The 25,911-nt window shown below is 38.3% G+C and overlaps 1 protein-coding gene and 1 long non-coding RNA gene across 2 annotated transcripts in view; one reads left to right on the top strand and one right to left on the bottom strand.

Moving 5' to 3' along the window:
- Positions 1 to 3,325: 3,325 nt before the first annotated feature.
- Positions 3,326 to 25,911, bottom strand: part of LOC144310207 (uncharacterized) — a 38,652-nt gene continuing 16,066 nt past the window's right edge. Inside the window, exons 3-6 of the long non-coding RNA XR_013375907.1 lie at positions 25,538 to 25,601; positions 21,622 to 21,782; positions 9,509 to 9,645; positions 3,326 to 3,811 (exon numbers count right to left, since the gene is read on the bottom strand). This is a non-coding gene — a long non-coding RNA (uncharacterized LOC144310207). The remainder of the gene's footprint in view (positions 3,812 to 9,508; positions 9,646 to 21,621; positions 21,783 to 25,537; positions 25,602 to 25,911) is intronic.
- CDYL2 (chromodomain Y like 2) overlaps positions 6,973 to 25,911 on the top strand; it is a 195,355-nt gene continuing 176,416 nt past the window's right edge. Inside the window, exon 1 of the mRNA XM_077890933.1 lies at positions 6,973 to 7,196. Within this exon, the coding sequence (XP_077747059.1) occupies positions 7,194 to 7,196 (3 nt within the window). The 5' untranslated portion in view covers positions 6,973 to 7,193. The remainder of the gene's footprint in view (positions 7,197 to 25,911) is intronic.

Below are 25,911 nucleotides of genomic sequence, written 5' to 3'. Positions count from 1 at the left end.
TAGTTTTGCTGAATAGAAAATTATTGGTTGACAGTTCTTCTGTCCACTACCTCCTGGCTTCCATTATTTCCGATGAGAAGTTTATTGTTAATCTATGCTGTTATGAGGGCAGCTGCTTTTGCAGTAGCATAAGGCTATGGCCAGGGTGATTCTATCTTCACTGCCAGCCTCCTGGAATTTTGCTTCAAGCCTCAGAATATGATCCTAAGCTGGTGGTGGCTGGAGCTTGGAGGAAATAATATAAAAGTGGCCTGTGCATGGTAAGCTGCAACCACATGACTGCAACCAGGACTAAAGTGTCTGTGGATCACCAGGCCAGTGACACATCTCTGGTTGGCTGGACACCTGGCCTTGTCCTGGTCTCCCTTGATATCATGTCATTTTTCTCTTATGACTTTCAAGATTGTCTCTTTCTCTTTGTTTTTTTTTTTTCTTTTTGAATTTATTGAACTAAATTTAGATTTAGTTACAAGAATTGGACAATTGGACTGTGATGTTTCTAGATGTAGATCTTTTTGTTTTCAACATACTTACCGTTTGTTCAGCTTCTTAGGAGTGTGGATTAGCGTTTTTATAAAAATGTAAATGTTTAATCATTATTTCTTGGAAAAAAATCTTCTGCCTCCCTCTGTCTTCCATTTTATGTATTTTGGTACGCTTGATGTTTTCCCATGTGTTTCTCAGGCTCTATTTATTTTTCTTCAATATTTTTTCTCTATTTTTCAGATTGGATAATTTCTACTGATCTATCTTCAAGTTCACTTAATCTTTCTTCTACAATCTATGGGTTAGTACAAATATGTAATGACACATATTCATCATTATAGTATCACACTAAGTATTTTCTGTGCTCTAAAAATTCTCTGTGCTCTACCTACTCATTCCTCCCACCTTCCAGCCCCTGACAACCACTGATCTTTTTATTGTCTCTATAGTTTTGCATTTTCCTGAATGTTATACAGTTGGAATCATATAGTATATAGCCTTTTCAAATTGGTTTCTTTCCTTTAGTAATGGCATTAAGATTATGCCTTACCTTGTCATGGCTTCATAGTTCATTTTTAGAGCTAAATAATGTTCCACTTTCTGGATGTATCATTTACTTATCCATTTATCTACTGAAGGATAGGCTGATTACAGTATATGGCAATTATGAATAAATCTTTTATAAGTATGTATGTGCAAGTTTTTATGTGGATATGTTTTCCATATAAAATACCAAGGAACAAGATTGCTGAATCATATAGTAAGAATATGTTTAGTTTTGTAAGAAATTGCCAAACTATCTTCCAAAGTGGCTGTTCTATCTTTCATTCCCATCAACAATGAATGAGAATTCCTATTGCTCTACATCCTTGCCAGCACTGGACATTGTCAGTGCTTCAGATTTTGGCTGTTCTAATAGGTATGTAGTGGTATTTCAATGCTGTTTTAGTTTGCATTTTCCTGGAGACATATGAGCTTATGTGCTTATTTGCCATCTGTAAATGTTCTTTGGTGAGGTGTCTCTTAAGCATTTTGGCCTATTTTTAGATTGGATTGTTTATTTTCTGGCTAGAATTCAACCTAGCTATGGAGGAAAGAGAAGCTTCCCCGAGAAAGCCATAAGCCAAAGAAGAAACTTAAATAGTGAGTCACAGTAGGATAGGTCAAGAGATAAAAAGCTAGAAGGAAAGAGAAATACATAGACAAAATAATTCCAATACAAGGAGTTAAGAAACAGGTACCACATTTGAAGAAGACTGGAGAATAATCAAGTAAAGAGGAGAAAAATGCTTAAAGTATACAGGATCTAGAGTTCTCTAAGATTATTTGAGATTTGAGATATTTTCTTAAAACAAGAACCAAAATGAAAAGTTTTAAATAGTTGTAAGTGGTGGGTAGATAGGTAACATGAAAGATCTCTCTGGTTACAGAATAATGAATGGATTTAGGTGTGGGACACAAAGATTGATTGCTAGGAAGCCAGATTTGAAGCTATTATAGGAGTCTTGCTAAAAGATAATTGTGCCTTCAAGAAGGGTGGGAGTGGTGGAGGTGGAGAGAGATATACAGACAAGAAAAATGCTCAACATGTTGAATCAACAGGACTAGGTCTTTGAGTGGATGTAAGAGAGAGAGAAGAGTAACAAATAGCTTTGAGATTTCTAGCATGAGAAGCCAAATAGATTATGGTGCTATTTACTGCACTAGGGAAGAATGGCACAGGAACATGACTGAGAGTGAAAGGGAGAAAAATTGTAATTCAGGCTGGGCCATATCCAGGAGATAAAATATGTGGATCTGGAAAAGGAGATGTGGAGACATGATTTGGGAGTTGTTGGTATATCCATGGTAATGGAAGCTCAGGGAGGAGATGAAGTTGCACACAGAAGCTGTGTAGATGGCATCAAGAAGAAAGACTGAGCCTTGAAGACTACCCAACTTTAAAGATGGATGACAGGTGGAACCAGAAAGGGAGAAGAATAAAATACTTCAAAATGGTGGGGAAGGAAACTAGGGAAGTTTGCTATCTTTCAAATCAAGGAAAAGGATGTTTTTCTAAAAGAATGGGTGGTGTCCAATGTTGCAGACAAGTCAAACAAGATGAACACTGAGACGTGTCCTTTGGATTTAGTTACAAGAAAGCATAAATTTTTCTTGGTGAGAGCAGTTTCTTGGTGATAGAAGTGGAATAGATGGAAGTCACAATGCGTTGGTTGAGGACTATGTTGGAGGTAAAGAAAATAAAGTCATGAGAATAGACTGCTCTTTCAGGAACCTTGACTATTACCCTGACTTCTGGGTTGTGTAATCCAAAGGTCACTTTCCAGTTCTATATTTTTCTTTGAAAACTTGACCATTATGTGTCTTGGTAAGGATGTTTGTCAGTTTTGCCTGAAATACCATTGGTTATCTCATTCTCAAAAGTTAAAAATGCTTAGTTTGTATAAATTTTCTCTTACCATGCTTTTGAATATTGCTCCAATCTACTTGCTCTTTCTCTGCCCAGACAGCCACTCGTTAGTTGAATCTTTGTAATCTATCCAGTTTATCTGCCAGCGTTTTCATTTTCATTCAATATTGTTCTAATAATTGGTTTTTTAAAAATGCCACGTTTCTCAAATTTATCTTCTGCATGATTTCATCAAGTTTTGACAGCAGTAAATCTGTTTTTTTCATTTTTTGTACAACTGATTTTTTAATCACAGATTTTTATATTGGTTGTTGGTTTAGATCAGATGGTTCTTATTTCATAGAAAATGTATGCTTTGTATCTTACTGAAATAAGAGGTGGATGTTCTTTGAACTATTGTTTCATGAAGTTTAGTTATAGCATCATTTATTCAGGAGTCCAAACATCAGAGTATATGATAGACTTATTATATGCTTGATAAATCCTTATATTTTTAAAAGAAAAACCATTGTCTGATTTAAAAAATCATTGATTATAATAACTAAGGAATGATTTCTTGATGATGGTCAGCTCTACTGAGCTGTGTCTGTGATAGTAAGAGTAGTATTGGGTGGATGAAGAATACCTTTATCTGATGCTATTTTATACTGTGAAAAGCTCATAAATTTCATGGGACCAATGTCATTTGTTACTGAGCCAGAGATGGCTCCCATGTAGAGGCTTAAAGAGAAACCTGAAAAAAGAAAAGCAGGGGAAGGCAAAGCAGATGATGGATCTTTTCCTCAATGCTGTACCACCATTCCATTCTTCAGCTTAGTGCTGCTGTGCTTATGTGCTTCAGCTTGTGTGCAGCTTATCAAATCCTGCTGATAAGGGACCCTTACACATCCCTCTCTTCAAATCAACAAGGATTTCCTGGAAAATAAAAACTTCATTAAAAACAGGAATTTATCATTTTTATGTATGTGTCATTTTTTTAAGGATATGAGTGCAAAGCAAATTCTTTCTGTGTATGAGAATTGATTATTAAAATGTATTTGCTGTGTTTCCATTGTTAGATATTTAGGTCTATGTTACCTTTTCCATCTCCGTGGTGCAGAACTTAATCCAGATATTTCTCATACATGCAAAATGGTGACTTGTGTTTAATATGTTCTTCAGTTACTTGGCATGAAAACATTTTTATTGGATAAAACTTCCAAGTTACATATCTCTTTTAAAACTAATTTATTTTTCTATGCCATAGGTCCCACATAATATTCTAAAATGCCTTTAAAAAATCATTGTGCTTAAAAAAATCATTGTGCTTATTTGAAGCTAAGATATCTAAATCTGGAAATACCACTTTATTCTGTAACAGTTCAAACCATGGACATTCTGGCCAAATGATCTTTCTTTGTAAAACTGTTTTACAGAAAAACCTTCTTTGAACCTTTCTTGAACTTTACTCCTTTCTCTTGAGCTTCAGAACATTTTATGATCTGTCTTGACTTCTATCATCTCCAGGTGGACTGTGCTATTTTTGGTGTGGCAAGGGACAAGAAGAGCAATTGATTACGCCACAATAGCTGGCATCACCAGTCAACATTCAGAAATTGTCAGACAAGTAATTTAATCATCTTATTACCTTCCCCCCCCCCCCCCCCCCGCACAGCACAGCTTTTAAGCAAGAGAGGTGAGTCAAAGTAGCTGTTTTCATGCTTCCTGTGTTGCAACCACAAAGATGGAGGACAGCAGGATGATACCGTACTAAGGTGCTCTCAAACACATAGGCTCAATATATCTGTTTTAATCATCCTGAAAGGAGTTTGTTATCAGTCAGCTGCAAACATGCCTCTCCAACCATATCAAACTTCTCCCCACCTCTGTCATTTACATTTACATTCTTCATCAGGTACGCAGCTCAATGTTTCTTGTAAGCATGAGTTTTTTTTTTTAACTGAGATTTTTGTTTAAATATGATACAGCAATTCACTTTCAGTTATTACAACAGTATATTCTAAGGAACCCCATACATTTATCACCAGGTACAGAACCTCATACCATGAATACTCTCCAGATTTTATATTTAATCAGACAAAAATGCCTTCATATTTAATGTACTGCTTCTCAATCTTAATCCTATAACCGATCAGACTCTACATTGATTTCTGTTTTCCATCTATTCTTTGAATGTATAGTAAGGTAACATATCAATATCTAGCACTGGAGAGCAATTAGTATCATTCCCAATCCTCTCAATCCATAGGGAATATGGGTGTTGTTGATACTCTCTCCTATACCTGAGGTTGACAGTGGGTTTTTTGTGTAGTGTGTCCTAGCTGTTACTGGTGCATAGCAAAAGTTTAATAAAGTTTCTCAAATATCCAAACAATCTAGGCAAGATTAAAGACCTTTGTAGAAAAGTAAAGTTGTGTTTTAGGAAGAGGAAGAACTGTGACCAATAGCTTTCAAACCCGACTGTGAGATTATTGAGGCCCTAGATCAAAGAAGGTGGAAGGAAGTATCAGATGAGAGAATTTCCCCCTCTTCGCTTGTTTAACTGCCAAATACAGACATGGCTATGGCTATTTTTGCTGCTGTCAAAGATGGTGGAATGACTGGATTCATTATTTTGCAGACATTACAGAATGCCTATTATGTGCAAGTTCCTGTGCATGGCAAGAGTGACCCCCACCTGCACACAGCCCATGAGAATTTTACTGCCTGGTGGGTGAGTGGGGAATGGGACAAGAAACAGACATGCCAACAAATGATTATGGCTGTCTCCTAGGTTTTCATAAAATGCCATGAGATATACAAATGTTCACAGTAGCATTATTCATGATACACAAAAAGTGGAAACAACCCAAATGTCCATCAACTGATGACTGGAACAAAATGGAGATTATTTGGCAATGAAAAACAGTTAAGTACTAATACATGCTACAATAGGGATGAACCTTGAAAACATGCTAAGTAAAAGAAGTCAGATACAAAGGACCACATATTGTATGACTCCATTTATGTGAAATGTTCAGAATAGGCAAATTTATAGAGAACAGAAAGCAAATTAGTGGTTGCCGCATGCTGGGGTGGGGAAGGATGGAGGAATGATGGCTAAGGGTAGTAGGTTTCTTTCTGGAGTAAAAAAATGTCCTTATATTGACTGTGGTGTTGGACGCACAACTCTCAGTATGCTAAAAGCCATTAAGTTATGCTCCTTAAGTGGGTGAATTATATGGTATATGAGTGATGTCTCAATAAAGCTGTTAGAAAATGGTATAGGAGCAGGGGCACCTGGGTGGCTCAGTTGGTTATGTGTCCAACTCTTGGTTTTGGCTCAGGTCATGATCTCAGGGTCTGAGATTGAACTCTGAGTTGTGCTTCATGCTCAGCAGGGAGGGAGCCTGCTTCAGATTCTCTCTCTCTCCCTCTTTCTTCCCCTCTTGCCCTACCCCCATGCTCACTCTCTCATAAATAAATAAATAAATAAATAAATAAACAAACAAACAGACAAAGAAATAAATAAAAAGAAAGAAAACAGGATAGGAGCAAAGAAAATGCATGGATTGCTGCCAATGTCATGGGGATGAGAACCAGCATTTATAGGATGCATAATCCTCACGACAGTCTGGGAGATGAGCACCATCCTCTCCATTTTCAGAGATGGATATAACTTGTCCTTGGTTATAGAGCAGAGCCAGGACTTGGTACCCAGTCTGTAGGACTCCAGTCAGTACTGTTTCTTAGCTACTTCACAGAGAAGGTGATACTTTCCTCCATGAAGTACCAGCAGGGGCCCATGAGACAGAGATGGCCCGAGAGGGGCATTTGAGTGGAGAGAAGCACATGGTCAGTGTCCTGGCAAGAGACAGATGACATGTGCCATATGGATCATTTGAAGAAAGATCAATTCAGTGACTACTTAGGGGATGGGTGGAGTTTAAGGGAATCAAACTGGAGACAGTGACAACCTGAAGCATTACCATCCCAGGCCTGAAGGGACAAGGCAAGGAAGCCATTATGAGAACACAGTTGGGTAGGTGTGTACTCAGGGCTGCCTTCTGTAGAGGAGCACCACAACAGCAGCAACCTGGCATGGAAGGAGCCCAGGAACTAACCTCCTTAACCCATTCTCCTTCCCTCTGATCTCCATTGGTCCTTGTCACTGGCTGCACCTAAAAAAGAAGCCAGATGGTGGAAGAACCCAGTGATGTAATCCACACAGATCTTCCTTAGGGGCAGAGAAAGGCATGCAGGGTAAACCAGAGGACAACACAAGTATGGAGGAGTAACATTATGGCATGTTCTGGGAATGGTAATTATTTCAAAATTATTTATTTTAATCATTAATTCCTTTAAATTTTTTCCCTTTTTTTTCTGATTCCATCAGATTGTTATTCATTCTATTTTTCATTATGTTTTCTCCTCCTTATGAATTTGGGTGCTCTATTGAAATTTTCTCTTTAATTCTGAAAATTTCTCTTTAATTCTGTTTCCTTTTCTTGAGTTCATAAGACATCTGTGTTATTATTTGCAAACAAGGTTCCTGTTTTCTCAAGAAAGACACACTCTTTCCCCAACATGATATTTTTCTGCTCCCCGCAAATCCTAATCCTGAGGGAGATGAAACCTCTAGAATGTTCCCTTTCCCTTTCTCCTCCTCATCACCTCCTTCCACTCCCTAAGATGAGATCTTTGGGGCATTTCACTTCCTTTCTCCCTCTCCATTTCTAACTGCTACATTTTCCTGGGATACTCTAGGACTTTTTTTCTCTAGGACTTTAGTTCTGGGTTATTATGAGTATCCCTTTTGTCATATGTCACTTCCATTTCCAAAGGACTTAAGAAGCATTTACATTGACAGTGCCCAATAGTCCATTAATATCCGCTTACCTTACCTATGTTGTGTTCACTGTTCATCACTGTTTTCTATCTTTTCCATTTTCCTGTGTCTCAATGTCTCTAATCAAATTCTTTCCTTTTTAAAACATTTTTTTAATTTATTTGAGAGATATAGATAGTGAGAGAGTGATGGACAGGAGTGGGAGGAGAGGGACAAGCAGACTCCTTCCTGGGCAGGGAGTTCAATGCGGGGCTCAATTCCAGGACCCCAGGATCATGACCTGAACTGAAGGCAGACACTTAACAGACTGAGCCACCCAGGCACCCCTCAAATTCTTTTCTTTTAAAGCCTTTGGTTGTTTTCCTCAGGTAGAAGTTGTGAGTGGTAAAATCTCCAAATTCTTACATGTCCACAAGTCTCCTTTCACCTTGGCTGGGGAATGCCATCTTGACTGGGTGGAGGATTTCAGGTTGGTCACTGGCAAATGTTATTGCATCGCCTTCTAGCTCCCAGTAATAAGTCAAATAGAAACTCTATGCTTTCCCATTTGCAGGTCATTTGTTCTATCTGGGAGCTTTTCAGGTTTTTGTTCTTTAATTTCATCCAGGAAGTTTACCAAGACATACCCGCATGAATGTTTTTCTTTAACAGTCAGGTCTAGAACTCTAGGAGAGCCTTCAGTGTTCTTTTAGTTTCAGGTCTACAATGTAATGATTCAACCATTCTGTACATTGCTCATTCTATACATTACTCATTCTATACATTACTCAGTGTTCATCGTGATGACTGTACTCTAAATCCCCTTCACCTATTTCTTTTTTTTTTTCCCTTCACCTATTTCATCCATCCCCCCACCCACTCCCCTCTGGTAACCACCAATTTGTTCTCAATATTTAAGAGTCTGGGATTTGTTTGTTTCTATCTTTTTAAAATTTTATTTTTTTACTGTTTTATTTTAATTCCAGTATAGTTAACATACAGTGTTATATTAGTTTCAGGTGTACAATATAGTGACTCAGCACTTCCATACATCACCTGGTGCTCATCACAAGTGCCCTCCTTAATCCCCATCTCCTATTTTACCCATCCCCCCACCTCTCCTCTGGTAATCATCAGTTTGCACTCATGAGTTAAAAGTCTGTTTCTTAGTTTGCCTCTCTCACACATTTTTTTTCCTTTGCTCATTTGTTTTGTTGTTTCTTAAGTTCCACAGAGAATGAAATCATATCATATTTATCTTTCTCTGACTGACTTATTTCACTTAACATAATACTCTCACTCCATTCATATCATTACATATGGCAAGATTTCATTCTTTTTGATGAATGGATAATATTTCATTATATATATATTTATATATATATAAATCTCGCATCTTCTTTATCCATTCCATTATATATATATTCCATTATATATATAATATTATATATTCCATTATATATAATAATATTATATATTCCATTATATATTATATATATTTATCACACATATATATTCCATTATAGTATATATAATATTCCATTGTATATAATATAATATATTCCATTATATATAATATTATATATTCCATTATATATATATTATATATATATATATCACATCTTCTTTATCCATTCATCTACTGGTGGACACTTGGACCGCTTCTTTATCTTGGCTATTGTAAATAATGCTGCAGTAAACATAGGGGCATGTATATCTTTTATTACACACTTTAAAATTATTGCCTTTTGTTCTTGGTATTCATATTATATAGTATGTCTTCTAGACCTAGCTCCAGGTCTTACCTTTTCTTTCATTTGCCCACCTCTTTGCTTGCTCTGTGCAGTGAGAGTTTTTTCCATGTGATTGCCAGTCACCAGTTCATATTGCTTCAATGACTAGCCTCTCTTCAATCCATCCACTGAGCTGTTCAATGGTAGGGCTGCCAGATAAAATACAGAACAACTAGTTAAATTTGATTTCAGAATTAATTTTTTTAATATAGCATGGGAAGAATATGCTAAAATTATTTATTGTTTATGTGAAATTCTGATTTAATGGAGCCTCCTTAAGTTTTTCTTGTGTATGTCAAATCTGAAACCCTATTCAATGGAGAAATCATTTTTTTCCTGAGGTCTACACATTTTGTGTGCTGTATTTGAACCTCCTTACCTGCCCTTGTTATTTGATTGTCCAGGTTGCTCTCTGTTGTTTCTAGAAGCATCATTTCACTGGACAAATGTTTTGTTTGCTTAGATTGGTCTTCCTGTGTCTAGTTGCTGAGTTTCCTTTAATGCATTATTTTAAAAACAGTCATAGATCTGCTTGTTACAGCTCTCCAAGCAGAGGCAGATCTCTGACTGGTGGAATATAAAGGGATTTCTCCTGCAGTGTAGGGATGCTGTGTATGTCAGAAGATGGGCAGTAGTCCCTTGCTGAGGGTGTGAGAAGGAGCATCTAAGTGTCAAGGTGTTTGTACTCTTCTAGCTTCAAAGTTGCAGAGGATTAAGCCCACCTGTTCAATATCCCTTTGGCCTTTCAGGGGCCATGGATACCAGATATAATCATATAGGACTGATGCTGTCTCTCACCTTAGGAGTCATTGTATCCCTATGGACCATACTCTTTCTGGGATCTGTCATTTGCAGTCCCTGCCTCAAGTTTCTTAGATGCTGGACTCATGGCTTTTGCTCTGCTCAGAATGAGGAAACTACAGATATCCCATTCTCCCTACCCCCAGTTGTACATGCAAGAAGCTTGCCATCTCAAGAGAGGAACCCGATGGGAGTGGAAAGGGGAGATGGGTGTTGGATGCATCAAAAGACCTAAAAGATACAAACTGCTGCAGAAAATAACTATCAGATTGGGTGTGGGTAAAAGACCAATAATTTTTTTAAGTATTAAAATTTAAAAGGATTCAATTCTCAGAATGTGTCACATTGTCTTAAAATTTTCATTCCATTTTAAAGAAACCCAGAATGAAAATCAGAAAGGAGGCATAGAGGTGTGGTTTGTTCAGGAAAGATAATGGAGGACTCTTATCCTGTGCTGTCCAGTACAGCCACTTTTGTAGCTGTAGCTACCTGTGGCTAGTGACAACTGCATGGGAGCAGGTATGGAGCATTTTCATCATCTCAGAAAATTCTGATTTTGCTCACTAGTGTATTCTTAGTACCTAATACATAACAGGATATCAATAAATATTAGCTGAATGGAAGACTAAATCAACAAAACATTTAGAGCCCAGTATCACAGGTGTGCATCAAATAGGTTTTTTTCCTTCAAGGAAGGAGAGATTGTCCCCCAGAGACAAGAGCATATTTCATTCACCATTTGACCCCAAAAATGTCACCAGATTTTACAACTCATTTACAGTGCTCTTTGGGAAAAACTACAGACTCATAAATAACCAGCCAAGTAAGGCTAAAGAAGAAAACAGTTGACGAATCTGTTGCTTGTTTTAAAAACTTATCTCATGATGCATTTTCTTTTTCTTATCAAAGAGGATTGAGGGTCAATGTCTTATAAATCTTTAAGGTAAGTATTCCCCTTCAAAATGAGGACAAGCTCTTAAACCTCTCTGTTAGCCAATTTCTTCATGAAATTTTATGATATATTGGGACTAGCGTGTGCTAATTTAAGTGGGATACACAGGGAAGGAAGAGCACTGTGGAAAGAGAAAACAAACCTCAATTTTACTTAATCTCAAATAATAACCATTAATTACACAAGAAATATTAAAGATCTTCAAAAATATAAGCAATTTTTTAACATTTCCATCGACAGCTTAAATGTATCTCCTAGCAATCAGAAAAAAGTATAAAGTTCATTTTCAAGGACTTGAAATAAAAAGGCAAATAGCAAAGCATATGCCAAAATAGGCAGCTGTGAGTAATGTCTTATCCCAGGACTCTCAATGCCTTTGTGAAATAAATATCAATAAGGAAACTTATTCTTACGTAAATAAACTGAAGGAAATATCTTGATTTATAGAACTGATAGGATTTCAAAACAGGAAAGTCTTCAAAGCAGATACAATTTAAAAGAAAACACAAAATATTTCTTCTCAAGGCAACGTTCGTTCTCTAGAAATAAGTGGGCAATCTCTTTGTTGACCTTTCCCCTTGTTCTGAAAGCTTTAATGATGACTTGGGTGCAATTTTTTTCATCTTGGTCTTGGGTAAATATGCCCTGAGTGTCAGTCCTTAAATAAAATTCTTTATTTTATTTTTTTTAAAGATTTTATTTATTTATTCATGAGAGAGAGACGGAGAGAGGCAGAGACACAGGTAGAGGGAGAAGCAGGATCCATGCAGGGAGCCTGATGTGGGACTTGATTCCAGGTCTCCAGGATCAGGCCCTGGGCCAAAGGCGGCATTAAACCGCTGAGCCACCCGGGCTGCCCTCTATATATTCTTTATAAATTCTCCACCTTGAGAATGAAATGTGCATCTAAATTATAATAAAAAATGGACATGATATCTTTGATTTTTCTAATTTGTGGGAATGAAGGAACGTTTATAACACCAACTATAGGTTTCCTCTACAAAACCCTTGTAATTCCTCTATTATACACTGTCTCCTTTCCTGAATCTTAGGGCTTCTGAAAGACTGAAAGCTATGTAAATGCAACCTATTAGTTGTTGGAAACAGAGTAGCTCATTGTCTTCTTTTCCTTGTCTTCTCACTGTTAGGTTGAGAGTATTGGTAGATTTGGCCACCTTAAAGCAGATGTGAAGTGGAAACAGTCATAGTGTAGCAGTTAACTTTGGGCGGGACCACATTCCCCTGTTGCCACTCTTCTTGACCTTCTTGGCTTTGACTGGTTTCCTTTGACACAGCTGATGGGCAATTTAACCCCTCTTCCTGATGGAGAAGAGCCCGTGAAAGAGTGTTGGAGATGCTTCCAATGGTCATCCTTTTGTGTCTTCAAGTAGAATTACTTGAGATCTTGGTGCAGAGGCAAAATTCCTGAGGAAAGGAGTGATTGATTATATAGTAACCCTGGCAATGCAGGTTGCTTTATCTAGGAAGCCTCCTACTTCTTCCTGTCTCATAATATGGTTAACCATTCTCTTTCATGTGGCATTGCTGTACTCCATGATATTTCTGCACTAGCACCCACCACCCTTGGCTGCAGCTGTCTGTTTTCCTGAGCTTCCCTCCCCTGACACATACCTAGTTGATTTGGAGTTCCCTGAGAAGAGTAATAAGAAATGTCATTATTATCACCATCATTATCTCTAATATGTATAGATCATTGACTATGTGCATTATAAGTGTATTATTATCTAATTTAAACTTTATAATACTTTTTCAGAAAAGTAAATTGAGATCCAGGAAGGGTAAATGACTTGTGTACATCTGTAAGTGGCAGAGCGAGGACATATCTGAAATATATATCAGATATATCTGGTGCTATGACCTGAGATCACCATGATGTTCTGCTTTGTCAAGACTTTTTCATGCTTGTATCTCCAGTCACTGATAGAGATTGTAGCGCAAAGCAGTCCTTGCCCAACGTTTATTGAATGGATGAATTAATGAGTGTGGCAAATTAGAAGGAGGAGCCCAGACAATGGGATAAAGAGAAACAGGGCTTCTCTTGGCCAAGAATGGAAAGAGGCCAATGTTTTCCTTGCCGCCCCCTCCACTGCCCAGCTTAAAGGATATCTCCTCTTATTCTATTGGACTGCCATAGTCTTTCTATTTTCTTTTCTAGCAAGCTTATTTTTATAGAAGATGGAATCAACTTATTGATGTGGTCAAGATTCAGGAGTAATGTCATTGTAATGGGATATCAAATTTTAAGGAGACCTGAGTATAAAAACCTAGCTTGTGAAGCCCCGTTAGACTCATCTATAGAGAAGGTCGTGGAGTTTTATGACCTGCAAAGCTACTCAATATAGATGGTAAACAGCCTAATTTCTCCTAATTCTGCCTCTCTTCAACTGTGTCCTCTTAGTAATACTGGCTTGCCAAAAATGGGCTCGGTGCAAGCCCCCAAATATGAGTGAAAGTGAAAAATTCATCCAATCATGGGGACTTGCTAGCATACTAAAGTTGGCTAAATTAATGTTCAAGTGGATGTTTTGGCTTTGGCCCACCAGACAAAATCAGTTTCTGTATTTGAACTGTTTAGGAATCTTCTTCTTGGAGTCCCGAGGAAGTACCTCATGGGCAGGCCAGTCTTCACCCAACTCCATCACAAGAGGCCAAAAATGAAGCCAACAACCCATCTCTCCTGGTTCCTTTTAGAGATCTGAAGCTGTTGTGAGGTGGTGTTTCACAGCACTCAGAAGCTAATAGGACCAAATGACAAGTGAAACTGATGTTCAGGGCAGCCCGGGTGGCTCAGTGGTTTAGTGCCGCCTTCAGCCCAGGGTGTGATACTGGAGACCCGGGATCGAGTCCCACATTGGGCCCCCTGCATGGAGCCTGCTTCTCCCTCTGCCTGTGTCTCTGCCTCTCTCTCTCTCTGTGTGTCTCTCATGAATGAATAAATAAAATCTTTTAAAAAATTAAATCATTTTCAGTAGACCAGTAGTGGCCAAGTGAGTGCCATTTTGCCTCAGGGGATATTTGCAATGTTAAAAGACAGTTTTGGGTGTTACAACTAGGGAGAGGTATTACTGGCATCTAGTGGGAAGAGGCCAGGGGTGCCCCCTAAACCTCCTAAAGTGCATAGGACAGCCCCTCATAACAAATAATTATCTAGATCCATTGTCAGTAGTGCTGAGGTTGAGAAGCCCTGCAGTAAAGAAGTCTAAACTAGGAAGCAAAAATCTGCCAGCGATGAAAAGGAATGACTATGAGGCTTAGAGTAAGAAACAAAGCCAGAAAGTCAGAACACAGGTAGGTTCTGAAGTATTGGAAGTGAGGATCAAAAATTAGGAGCAACATAAGAGATGGCAAGACCACTGCAATAAGCTATTTTGCAATGCCTAAAGTTCCTTGAACTTGTGTAGTGTAGGGAGTGGTCTTGCCTGATTTCTAGGCATGGGACTGAAACACATTCATCAGTGATAGCATACATAGTTCATACAGCTATGAACTATGCTCCAAGAATGTGGTTGACCACTGGGAGGCTGCTAACTAGCCTAGTGGTCTGGAAGGATTTGCACAAGGCATGAGCCACCACAGTCATTAAATAGTCATAGAACTGAGTCTAGGGCATCATCACCATATGTTGACATTGCACAGTTTCACGAATTCAAAGCATTTGAATGACCTCATTTAATTTCTGGGTGTTTTTTTCTTCTTCCTTAAAGCATCAATTCAATAGACTATAGAAGACAGTGAATTCATTGATGGTGTTTGTCTTGATATATCTTGATGGGATTATGATGCAGTATGGCAGAAAGAAAAAAAATTTATCAAAAAATTATACATATCAAGTTTTTGCCTTTGGGGGGAAGAACAGTATGAATATCAGAGGTGGATGGCTCTCTGATGGAGTAAAATACTTTGATGGGATTGTGTGGTTCAGAAAGATGAACCTCTGTCTTGCTCTTTTGCCAACTTCCATGCAAAGCCTAGACTTGTGAGAGTGAGTTGAAGGAACTTAAATCTTCCCACTAAGAAAGTAAGGATTTTAGTATTGGTGGGTTACCCAAGAAAAGGGGCTTATGAGGCCCAGCATGTGAGGAGCATGTCCCAGTAATATGATGGGAGGCAGCACCTTAGGTAAAATGGTGGCAGTGAGAAATTGCCTGTGGAGGGGGAATATTGGGGAACTACGCAAAAATTGTGCAGTTTTAGCTTAGGTGCTATTGTGAAGAAGTGGTTTTGAAGAAACCACCTCTGTTATCCCTAAAAGCCCCAGTAAAAGTTAACCATACACTATAGCCTTGGATAGTGTTGTTTGGAGGGAAGAGGAAGGAAGGAAGAGGAAGGAAGAGTGGTGTCAGAGGAAGCTAGATGACCAGGAGAAATATAAACCTTACTCCATTACTTCTCCTCCCCATTCCCTCTCTCTCAGATATGAGAAGAGTCCTAGGACTTCTGTTATAAGATGGTGGCTTTAGCCATGTTATTTGGGTAATAAAAGATGAGCCCTCAGCAAGCCAGAGTACTGGGAACATCTGGTTTACAGAGCTAAATCAGTGACAATTGTCAAGCAGTCATGACATAGTGAGTCCTGCCTTTCCACGAGTCTCCTTTGGCAACTGTTTCCTACATAGATATCTAGAAACTTTCCCATAGCTTTCTCAAGGTCTTTTGGTGACATGTGCAGCTTGAAGCTTTTCCCAGGAGCTGGAGTGTAATCCTTTCTTGCCTAGTCTGGCTATGTGAGGAAGAGAGATATGATAGAATATGGTTCTGAGATGGGGTGGCCCAGGGTTGCATGGGTTGGAGCCCAGGCTATCTGCTGGTTTCGCTTTCTTCAGAAGATGGATAAATCCCATGTTGATCTTCCAGAGCCTATCTCCTGGAGATCTCTTGGTTTTGCTGCATTGCAAGGATCGTATCTTCCATGCTTCCTTGCAGTTCTGGGAGTGCCCAGCTGCCAAGGAACTGTTGAAGAGGCTGTTTGCCAAAGATGAAGAGTTGGAGATGCCAAGGCATTTGCTGCAGTCACTTTTCTTGCCCAATCTTTGTCATCTTCCATTAGTTAGGAGTGCTAATGAACTGTCACAGAGTGTCCAAATGACAATAATTCACCTTTCCTCAATCCTACCAAGGCTGTTTAAATGTAGCTGTAGAAATCATGATGTCTGTGCATTTTTGCTGTGCTCTAGGTCCCATAAACTTCTCTTTCTCCTGGGTTTTTGCTCCCTTAATTAATTCTAACACTTTCATCTTCCCTCTCTCTCTCCCTCCTTTCTCTCTTGACTTTCCCCTGGACCTTGCCCCTAGATCCTCACTCAGTTGGTTCCTCCTTATTACTTACATCTTCATTCAAGTGTTACCTCTTTGGAGATACCTTCCCTGACTTGTTAGTGTAGATCATTGCTCTCCCATCTCCCTGCCATTCTGTAGTTGTTTTAAGAATAATACTTATCACTATCTGCCTTAGCTTGTTTAATCCCTTTTTGGTTATTGTCTTCTTACTTCTACTGGAAAAAAAAATCAGTGAACACCAGGATCTCATCTAACATGTTCATTCTTGTATCTCCCACTATCTCCCACTGTGCCCTGCATGTCATAGGTTCTCAATAAACAGCCATTTTTTAAAATATCCATTTTACAAATGAACAAATGAATGAATCTGTGAAACTACTCCATTTAATGAGTAACTTATGGTCTTTTCTTAGATCATGCTTTTCAGTGTTCTTGTTGGTTTCCCACCACATTCAGAATTACTGTTTATCTTTAAAGCATTCGAAGGCCTATTTAATTAGGGGCTGGTCTACTTTTCTGTCTCCTGCCACTCTGCCTTGTTCCAATTTCACTGTTATTCCTGTTATTTGAACAGGAAAATTCTTTTTTTTTAATAGATTGTATTTATTCATATGAGAGAAAGAGAGCAAGCATAAGTAGGGGGCAGAGGAAGAAGGAGAAGCAGGCTCCTTGCTGAGCAGGGAGCCCAATGTGGGACTCCATCCCAGGACCCCAGAATCACAACCCGAGCCTAAGGCAGACTCTTAACCAACTCAGCCAGCCAGGAAGCCCTGAACAGGAAAATTCTTGATGGTCAAGAGCACAGGCTCTGGTCTTGGCTGAATATAGGGTTTGACCACAGCTGTTTGTTGCTAGCTTTGTGGTATTGAACAAATTATCTACTCTGTTTAACCCTCATTTCCCTCAACTGTAAAATGGAAGTAATGATTGCACTTATCTCATAGGTGGTAACCGTGTGGGCCCACATACTCAGAGAATTAAGGAAGTCTTTGTGAATGTGAACTCTTATGAACACAGCAGGTTGAGTCAGAACTGTAGGTTAGGTTTCAGTTTGCAAGTTCTTTCAGGGAAATAAAGTCAGTTGTGGGTTTAGCTGAGTTCTCTATTAGGACAAGTATGGAGCAAGGATGTGAAGGTTCAAAGATTGAATTGTGTGTTGTGTCCACAACAAGATGGAAGAGACTTGGAGAGAAGACATCTGGAGAGGCTAGAAAGCAGACAAGTGCAGTGGTATGAGGAGCTGGGAGCAGCCTGGGTAGCTGGAGTGTGACTGCAGAAGATGAGGTCAGATATATGGGATGGTGACAGAGTCTCAAGGTCCTGGAATGTCATCCAGGATGTCCAGTGGCGTCATCACAGGAGCTTGGGATATCATTTGTTCTTAATTTTTTAGGGTCATGGATCCCTAATGGATTGAATAGTAACCCCTCCCCCCCATTGATGTTCATTCTAAACCTCTGCAACTGTGTATGGAAAGTTTTTTGTGGATATAATTAAGGTCAGGATCAAGATGAGACCATGCTGGGTTAGAGTGGGCCCTAAATCCAGTGAGTGTCACTTTAAGAGACAGAAAATGACACAGAGACACAGGGAAGAAGGTTTTTTGAAGACAGAGGTGTGAATGATGTGACCACCAGCAAAGGAGCACCAGGAGCCCCACTAGGTGCTGGAAGAGACAAGGAGGGATCCTCCCCTAGAGCCTGTGGAGAGAATGTGGTCCTGTGAACCTCTTGATATCAGACTTCTGGCCTCCAGAACTGTGTGGGAATGAATTTTATTGTTTTAAGCCTCCAAGTTTTAAGTAATTTGTTATGGCTGCTTTAGGAAACTAATCCAATCTCTTAGAGAATTTGATGAAATCTATGGATCCTCTCTCCAGAAAAAGACATGCATGTATGCATACACACGTATAATTTTTGCTTTCAATTTAATGGATGTTCTGAAGCTCATCCATGGGGCCCAAGGGTAAGCACTCTTCCTCTAGATAATGGGGCATCATTAAGCCGATTGGGTCTGAATTTCAGAACGGTAATCATGGAAGCCACATAGAGATGAATAGGAACTCAGAGATTTTAAATACTGAGAATTAGTGCAATCACTTCCCTTTTCACACTTTGGCAAAATACTGCATTATTTTTCTTCTGGAAACATTTAAATACAAAAGAAAATTAATAAGGTTGCTTATCATGTGTCCCAAGGCAGGATTCTTAATAAAACAAAAAGGAACAATGATTTTAATTTCTGCAGCATGCTTGAAAATGATGGTATTGCTACAAAGAGGAAAAACACCCAAGAGTAAATACTGTCTTGTCTCGATTCTCTAGAATTAGATGGAGAGGGGAGGAAAAAATGGGGGTGGGAGTATTGAATTTTGTGAATTCTGGGGCCAGAGATGAGGCTGGTACTGAAATTTCAATACCTGGGGCAAGGCATGTGTCTAATGAATTTGGTGGCCATGAGTGAGCAGCTCTGGCGAGAGGCAGGAAGAGCCTTGCTAGCCCTGAGCCATGGAGTAGGGACAGTGCATTGAGTAGGGCTTTCACCTCTTGGGACCCCACTCTCCCTCCAAGCTCTGTGGCAGTGGCCACTCTGCCTTTACAAATCGGGGCAAAGGTAAAGAATTTGCTTCTTGAAAGATTTTTTTGTATATTTAGGAAGTAGCTGTGCTGGGATGCAGGAATATATTTTCTAAATGTGAGTGGGGCTGGTCTACTTTTCCGTCTCCTGCTACTCTGGTATATACTCTGGGGGTATATATATATATATTTTTTTTTTTTAATAAATTAATTTTTTATTGGTGTTCAATTCACCAACATACAGAATAACACCCAGTGCTCATCCCGTCAAGTGTCCCCCTCAGTGCCTGTCACCCATTCACCCCCACCCCCCGCCCTCCTCCCCTTCCACCACCCCTAGTTCGTTTCCCAGAGTTAGGAGTCTTTTGTTCTGTCTCCCTTTCTGAGATTTCCCACACATTTCTTCTCCCTTCCCTTATATTCCCTTTCACTATTATTTATATTCCCCAAATGAATGAGAACATACACTGTTTGCCCTTCTCCGATTGACTTACTTCACTCAGCATAATACCCTCCAGTTCCATCCACGTTGAAGCAAATGATGGGTATTTGTCGTTTCTAATGGCTGAGGAATATTCCATTGTATACATAAACCACATCTTCTTTATCCATTCATCTTTCGATGGACACCGAGGCTCCTTCCACAGTTTGGCTATTGTGGACATTGCTGCTATAAACATCGGGGTGCAGGTGTCCCGGCGTTTCATTGCATCTGAATCTTTGAGGTAAATCCCCAGCAGTGCAATTGCTGGGTCGTAGGGCAGGTCTGTTTTTAACATTTTGAGGAACCTCCACACAGTTTTCCAGAGTGGCTGTACCAGTTCACATTCCCACCAACAGTGTAAGAGGGTTCCCTTTTCTCCGCATCCTCTCCAACATTTGTGGTTTCCTGCCTTGTTAATTTAACCCCATTCTCACTGGTGTGAGGTGGTATCTCATTGTGGTTTTGATTTGTATTTCCCTGATGGCAAGTGATGCAGAGCATTTTCTCATGTGCGTGTTGGCCATGTCTATGTCTTCCTCTGTGAGATTTCTCTTCATGTCTTTTGTCTGGGGGTATATTTTTACTACCATTGCATGGTCATGGAGAGAAGAGCAATAGGTTCAAATTCAAATGTAGCCTTGTGTGCATTTGAATAAGTCACATGCATGAGCCTCAGTTTCCCTATTAGAGTAAAAAAAATTGTTATTAGTGTCTTTTACCCCATCCATACTTTTTTTTCTTTCCCTAACAGCATCCCAATTTATTCAAGGATAATAGAATCTCAGCCTGGCAGCCTATGTCCTAGATCTGGATAAGGAGATGAAAGAGAAAGTTTGCCAAAGAAGGTCAATCTTCCAAATAAAAAGACAAAGTCTCACAGGAATATAGTCTTTGCCCTTTCATTCTGCTTTGAATGTTTGATGTGTTGTCTGGGGCTGCAGCAGCCATATTGTAACCACAAGGTTATAGGCAGTTTGTGAATGATGGCAGAGCAGTAAGAGAAAGAGCCCAGCTTCTGACAGTATCACTGAGAAATTGAACCAAAGGCAGTAATCACGAACTTCTAGACTTTTTGTTAAGCAAACTTTTGTTTTCTATTATAGACAAATGCAATTCTAAATGTGAAAATATATGTATTCATTGCAGTACTTGGCAATAGTGAGAGTCAATAAATGCCAAGGACTTTCCCTTCTTTCCTTTTTTCTGATTTAGTTTACACTTTGCTTTTCCTGTGTTATTTCCCAAGGACCCTGTTTCTTTGTTTTGTGCATACCTTCATTACACATTTAATTTTATTCAATAGCATCTTATTTGGCCAACTGTCACCTACCAACCAAACCTACCTTTCTTCAACATAGCTGAAAATCCAGGGGAAAAAAGCCAATTAGTGGCAATTATGCAGAAAATAAGATGCAAAAAACTTCATACTCTACAAGTTCTAGCTAGAAGTAGCTGGAACCTAAGCAGTTCATACTCCTAACGTATGTACTTTTACCAGAGATAGTTTTCATCCAAACTTGGCTAAATGGTTGGAAGTATGCTCAAATCATGGGAGTTATGACAACATAGGAAAAGACTTAAAAAACCTATAAAAAGCAAAAATATGAAGTGAGCATTATAGTAGCTCTAAGTCATTTAGTGTAGCTACAGGCACCCTCTGCACTTGAAAATTCCCAAGAGGATCCGTATATCACAGCACCGTGTGAAAGTTGACATTCCTAATTATCCAGAGACACATAGAAATGGTTAATCTATGCTCCATATATTCTACCTAAGGCAGGGAAATGTTTTAGCTTCTTTTGAAAGATTTCTATGTTTTTGTTTTAAGGCTTTTGGTTAAAATAGTAAGCTTCTCATATCTGCAACATTTCACTTTAAATATTTGGATAAACATTTTATCTTGTTGCCTGGATATCTCTCATGTTTTGAGATTGTCATCCTAAATCCTTAGCCTATATCTCTGCTAATACCTGCTACAGAGCTAAACCATTATGGACCTAATTATTTGACTTACTTTTACTTGTGCAGGCTGCTGGGCATTATAACTTCATTTGCTTAATTTTTCTGCTTTTACTTTTCAAGAGTTTGTGTCACACTTAGAAGATTTCAAGTGGCAGCTGTTGTTCTGGTTGGGTGGGTGATTTCAGGATCTCAGGAGCCTTTGGAATGCTTTGTCTACAAGGGAAATATGCATATTTTCAGAGTCCTGCATTATACAATGTGAACTGGCTAGATAATGATCCTTGGGGCTAACGCTGCTTTAGCTCTGGCATAAAAGGAGATAAACGGTTCTTTAGTGTGGATCTCAGCCATCAGTGCCTTTCAGATAGGGGAACACAAACCCTCCTTCACCCCACTATTAGAGAATAAGATGGTAAGAGAACAGAACAGGTGAAGTGAACATTAATACAGGACAAAATTCTTGGTGAGATAGCTGGAGCCTCACTCAGCCTGGATAAAGAAGTAGATAGATAATCCCAGCGTGGCACATGTGGAGGCTCAAACTTGGAGATGATAAGATCAGACCAGATCAGAGCAGAACATGTTTCTCCATTTCTCTTGGCTGTCATGCATGCCTTCAGGCAGTCTGAACAGAGATCCTGTATATATACTTCCTTCTATAATGTTTCTAATGATGGAGGACAAATGATGCAGTCCTCATGACAGACCTTGGAATTATTCATTCTCAACACATGCTTTGTCAAAGCAATAAAACACTAACTTGAACAACCTCCAGTCTTGTTCATTATAGATATTTGGACTGAGCACCTCTCCTCTTTCTATTTCTCTACCACTTAATTTTTCTTGAGGTTGTTCATGGTAACAAATAGTTCCCGAATTTCAATGACTTGTAATAGTACATATTTATTTCTCACTCACTTTATATATTGGCTGCAGACAAGCTTTGGTGCTCTTCCAGGTGTGCCTTTTTTAATGGGACCCACCCTAAAGAAGCAGCCTATATCTGTTTCTCCTGCCCAAGGGACAAAGGGTGATGGTGGAAACAGTTAATGAATGGCATGATGAACTTGTACTAGGATGTGCCATGTCTCTTCTGTTCACGTTTAATTGGCCAAATCAAGTCACATGGCTAAGTCTATGTCAATGAGGCATGGAAGTATAGTTTCATAGGAAGGGCAGTAGACAATTTAAGACCTAAGTACAATCAAATGTATATTTGGAGTAGGGTTTAACTTTATATTTTTCCAAGTGCCTGGTCAATTGTTTCAATACAATTTATTGATAATCTTATTTTCCACACAGCTCTGTGACCTCCCACTTTTATCACACACCACTTTCTTGTAGATCCTTCTTTTAGTTCCTGGACATTGGGTTGGGTTCTATTGATTTATTTTTCTAGTCCTGCACCAAGACTAGTAGTAATTTTAAAATAATTTCAGAAAAGGCCCACTTATTTCCTTTCCTAAAAAAAAGTCTTAAATATTCTCTGTATTGATTAGTTGTATTTTTGAAAACCTGTATTTATTTTCAAAAAGAAGTCCTACTGAGATATTGGTTGGATTATAGTATATGTTTGGATTAGTTGAGAGAACTGATTGTTTGCCATATGAAGTTTTCTCATTCATGGACACAGTATTTTACTTTATATGTCCAACCCATTTTGATTATTTTAGAGTTTTGTGGATTTATTTATTTTTAAAAGATTTTATTTATTTACTCATGAGACACACACACACACACACACACAGAGAGAGAGAGAGAGAGAAAGAGAGAGAGAGAGAAGCAGAGACACAGGCAGAGGGAGAAGCAGGCTCCATGCAGGGAGCCTGACATGGGACTCGATCCCAGGTCTCCAGGATCATACCCTGGGCTGAAGGCAGTGCTAAACTGCTGAGCCACTTGGACTACCCAGAGTTTTGTGGATTTAAAAGCATGTCTTAAACTTAAAATTTATTTCATGAAATTTCATAGTTTTTGATACATTTGTGAAATAATTTTCTCCCATGATATTATATAAATAATTATAACTAGTATGTAGGAAGGCTATTGTCTTGTTTCATAAATATTTTTAAAATAAAATTAGAACTCTGAACTCATTTTTAAAAATTATTGTTTTTAAATTTTAAATTTAATTCCAGTAGTTAATACAGTTATATATTAGTTTCAGGTGTACACTATAGTGATTCAACAATTCTATACATTATTCAGTGCTCATTGAAACAAGTGCACTCCCTAATCCCCCTCACCCATTTCACTCAGACTCCCTCCCACCTCCCCTCTGGAAACCATCTGTTTGTTCTCCATAGTTAAGAGTCTGTTTCTTGATTTGTCTCTCTCTCTCTGTTTTTCCCTTTGCTTCTTTACTTATTTGCTTTTAGTTGATTGTTTTGGTTTTTGAAAACAAATAGTTATATATACTACTGTAATTTGCATTTTATTTCTTTTTCTGACTTATTGCAGTGACCAAAAATTACAAGATAATATTGGATAGCAATGGTTATTCCAGGCATTGTTTTCTTACTCCTGATTTTAGGAGAGGAAATGTTATTGATGTTTATGAACTATTATTCTCACCCTACTGCAGTAGCATTGTTTAAACAGGCATGCATTGCATATTATTAAAGTGTTTTCTTTTTACCCTTCAAGATCTTCATAGAGCTTTTCTGTTTGGTTCTATTACCATGGTGAATCAGATTGATGATTTCATAATATTAACTATCCTTGCACATCTAGATGTAGTGCTCACTGGAGACCATATATTAGTCTTTGAGTATATGATTTTATTTAACTTGCTATAATTTTTTGAATGACTTTTGCTTCCATATTTGATAATTTTAATTTATCTGCAAATTTCCTTTTTTCAGGGGCTATTTTTGTCAGACTTTTTATAGTATCAGAATTACTGATTTTATGAAATTAATTAGAAGGTCTTCCTCTTTTTATATATTTTGGGACAGTTTCAAGAGTATAGGAATTAAATTCCTCTCTTATAAGTACTCACCTGTCTAGTTCTAACACATGTTGGGGAAAAATTATTTTGACTTACATTGTCATTTGTGTTTCTGACTTTTCTACCTCTTCTTAAGTCAATTTTAACTATAATTTCCAGCACATTTTCAATTCCATCAAGATTCTAAAATTGACATAGCCTCTAAGGTATCTTGTACCATTTAAATATTCAGAAGTTATACATTTAAAACCATTTTGAAATTTCAGTTTACAAGATTCTTAGATGTGAACAAAGCCAGAGCAAAAGTGTCAACTCTTGACTGCCACCAACAGATGGCGATAACAGTCACTATATATTAATTTCGATTTAAGAACAAATGGACTTTGAGTCTTCCCAAACCTGATCACTTTACAACTGAAGACCTTTTCACCATGCGTAGCATTATATAATTGTGCTTTGTGCATTCCCTTCCCTCCCTCCTTCCCTCATTTCTTTCGTTCCTCCTCCCTCCTCCTTTTTCCCTCCCTCCCTTCTTTCTCTTGCCTAGTCTTGGAATGTTATGATCTTTTAAAAGAATCAAAGCTTAGATTTATTCTTTGATTTCCATTTATATCTTTAATTCCTTGTTTTTAAATTTCATATCTTTTCACAGTTTTATACAAAATTAAATGCTTAGTTTATTTTCAATGTCATTTAATAACGAAGGCATTTAACTGCATAAATTCCCCCACTGGTAACACCTTGACTGTATCTTAGTAGTTTTGATATCACCTGTTTTTATTGTGATTAACTTCTAGATAACCTGCCATTGCAATTTTGATATCTTCTTACACCTAATTATGTAGGACAGAATTTTACATTCCATGAAGGGGAGAGACATCAGTATCTAACTCCCTAGTTATGAAGCTGTATAGGGGAGGAAAACTGTCATAACATGAAATGTTCACAGATGAATTAATCACTTATGAAATTGGTTTCATCCTAAAGGTCTCTTCACTAGTAAGACTAGGGTCTTTACCTGTCTAACTGGTCAGATCTCTTTGTCCAGTCACCTCTAGCTGGTTTGATTGTAGGATGTCTTCCTGACAAAACAAAGCAATCTTTTATCTTTGATTAAAAACAGAGCCTGTAGAATTTTGTAAGCTTGAGGGTGATATTGGAGAACTATTGGAATCACTCAGATTTCTTCAACAACTAAGGATGGGGTGCAATGCAAGAGAATAAAGAGGAAGCTACGAGGTGATAACATGACAGCTTCAGAGGAGAAATATCTAAATAGAAAAGCATGGGATGGATCTTTGGAAGACTGATAAAGCTTTGGTCTTTCTTTTCATAAAAACCACTCTTTTTATTGTTCAAACATGAAGGATGTTATATGAGATCCCAAATTTT

The sequence above is a fragment of the Canis aureus genome, chromosome 3 (genome assembly GCF_053574225.1).
Source record: "Canis aureus isolate CA01 chromosome 3, VMU_Caureus_v.1.0, whole genome shotgun sequence".
NCBI lineage: Eukaryota > Metazoa > Chordata > Mammalia > Carnivora > Canidae > Canis > Canis aureus.
Note: the sequence above shows the minus strand (reverse complement) of the source record. Positions and strands in the feature narration are given on the sequence as shown.